The sequence below is a fragment of the Neoarius graeffei genome, chromosome 14, assembly GCF_027579695.1.
Source record: "Neoarius graeffei isolate fNeoGra1 chromosome 14, fNeoGra1.pri, whole genome shotgun sequence".
NCBI classification, from domain to species: Eukaryota; Metazoa; Chordata; class Actinopteri; order Siluriformes; family Ariidae; genus Neoarius; species Neoarius graeffei.
In genome coordinates this window covers 11,960,007-11,962,480 of record NC_083582.1, presented here as the reverse complement: position 1 = coordinate 11,962,480, position 2,474 = coordinate 11,960,007, and the positions used below count along the sequence as shown (strand labels likewise).

The 2,474-nt window shown below is 44.7% G+C and overlaps 1 protein-coding gene across 1 annotated transcript; it reads right to left on the bottom strand.

Moving 5' to 3' along the window:
- Nucleotides 1-990: 990 nt before the first annotated feature.
- LOC132897465 (gap junction gamma-1 protein-like) lies at nt 991-2,199 on the bottom strand. Its single transcript, XM_060938732.1, has one exon. The coding sequence runs from the start codon at nt 2,197-2,199 to the stop codon at nt 991-993; it is 1,209 nt and encodes a 402-aa protein (XP_060794715.1).
- Between the last annotated feature and the right edge of the window lie 275 nt (nt 2,200-2,474).

Below are 2,474 nucleotides of genomic sequence, written 5' to 3'. Positions count from 1 at the left end.
AAAGAAAACTTTCAATCTCTTTCATGTCCGACATCCAGAAACAAATAAACAAATAACGAAATTATCTCTCCACATATTTCTTTACATTTCAGTGGAAAGAATCAGTAACACAAAGTCCTGATGCTAGCAGTGTTTGGAGATTACAGGAATATGTTGCTCTTCTGAGACAACAAAGAAAAAATGAAAATAAAAGTTCTCTGCATGTTTCTTTAATTTTCCACGACGAAGACGAGCCAAAAAGGGAAACGCTTGTTTACAAAACCTTCAGCATGCTCACATTAACACTACTCTAGATTAGCTGAAAGGACATTTTCAACCCCAACAAACCAAAAAAACACGTTTCTTTAACTTCCTAAAAGGTAAAAAAAAAAGACGCCAGCTGTGTTTACGAAGCATGCGGATACAGGTTTATTGCCTTTACCCACAATCCTCTGTGGGAAATCCAGCTGTTTCCCATTCAAGAAGTTTTTGATTGTGCATTGGAGTGGTTTTAGATACGGTGTAATCATACAGGTGATTCTGCCAGGTCTAACTTCTGCTTCAGGTCTCAGTGATCAATGCTTTTTAGGCTTGTTTTTTCGTGAAGCACTCAGCACTGCTAGATTAATCTCAGGAAACGACAACATCTGAGTTCATGGCTCCATCTCAGATCAGAATTTCCCCTTGTCTGATTCACTGGTGCGGTTTGTCAAAGTTTTCTGCCTTGTCCTAAATCACTACCTCTTAATAAATGGCTACATGCTGTTGCAGGAAGGTAGAATGTTTCTGAAGGCCTCATCCTAAAGCGCTACACATCTCAAATAGGTTCCTCTCGTCCGCACTGAAAAAAAACCTTGCTGTTTACTGATACTAAGATGACCATAAGTGAGTCCTAAACCTCAAATCTAAAACCTATGGCTTTCTCATGTCTGTTACGAAAAAAAAAAATAGCGGCACTTTACTGACATGAGTTCAGTTTTGGTATTACAGCAGTTCTCATTGGTTTGCGTCTCAAATCCAAACAGACAACTTCCCCTCGTCTGACTTGCTGCTGCTGCGGCTGCTCCCTCGGTCCCCTCTGCTTCCTTCTCTCTTGTTTCTTTCATGTTCTCGTCGTTTTCTCTCGTCATGCTGTTGCTTTGCCTTTCTGGTCTTGTCCACTGCTTTCTGTAACTGGAGGAAGTTGTCTTCTGTGCTTCCATACTGCTGCTGATGTGCCTTGGATGACGCCTCCTCCTCCTCCTCCTTTTGTTTAAATGGCGCTGTTTTTGGCTTCACCACGATGTTGTAGCCTGGCGGTGCTGAAGGAGATGTCCAGGATGGGGCATACCCTCCATATCCTCCTTGTCTGTTATCCTCGCTCATGTCAAAGTCATCGTCTGGGCCATAACACCGCTGTCTGGCCAGCAGGAGATCGAAAACAATGCCCAGTCCAAGATGGAGCATCTCCCAGATATTGAGGAGCAAGCAGAGCATGGTGACGGCATACATGATGAGCAAAAAGATTGTCTTCTCCGTCGGACGGGAAACAAAGCAATCCACATTGTGAGGACATGGTTTGCTCGAGCATACATAACGTGCCGGGACAGCAAAACCATAAAGCATGTACTGACCAATCAGGAAGCATATTTCTAAAGTAGACCGAGCGACCAGCTGGAGGACATAAACTCTCATCAGTCCATCTTGCTGGATTCGCTGTCGTCCATCGTGTCGCATTTTGGTACCACTTCCCGTTGTAGCTGGAGGTGTGCTGTCATTTCGGCTTGCCTTTTCGGTCGTGTCGTAAATCATTGGATCTTCTTCCTGGTCCTCTTCGGCATCCACCAGACCTCGGTTCTGACATCCGCCCAAGTAGAACTTTCTGCTCTTTGAAAGTTTCACTGAGGAGCTGGTGACGCCCTCTTTGCCTTCCTCCAACCGTGCGATTTTGTTGACAGCATAGCCAAGGTACATCAGAGAGGGTGTGGCTACAAGAACGATCTGGAACACCCAGAAGCGGACGTGTGAGAGCGGTGCAAAGGCGTCGTAGCACACATTCTCGCAGCCTGGCTGGCCTGAGTTACACACAAATTTGCTTTGCTCATCATAGTAGATGGACTCGCCGCCCACAGCAGTGAGAACGATCCGAAACACCACGAGGACTGTGAGCCAGATTTTCCCCACAAATGTTGAGTGGTTGTGAATTTCCTCAAGGAGGCGAGTTAAGAAGCTCCAGCTCATGGTGACTTGGAATTGGAACAATTCTGCTGTGCTGCATAAAGACAAAAAAAAAAGCAGAGAGAAAGAACACAAACTGTCACATGGATGATGTTTACTGTTTATGTGGTTTAACTGATGTCAAGGTCTGTGTGATTCACATTGTGGGAATCAGCATTCTATTAATTATGCAGCTAATGCAGCTGCAGTGTTTAAACAACAGAGGTCCCAATAACCCACAGAGATACAGTGTCTTGCAAACGTATTCATCCCCTTTCATGTTTGTCCCGTTTTGTAGC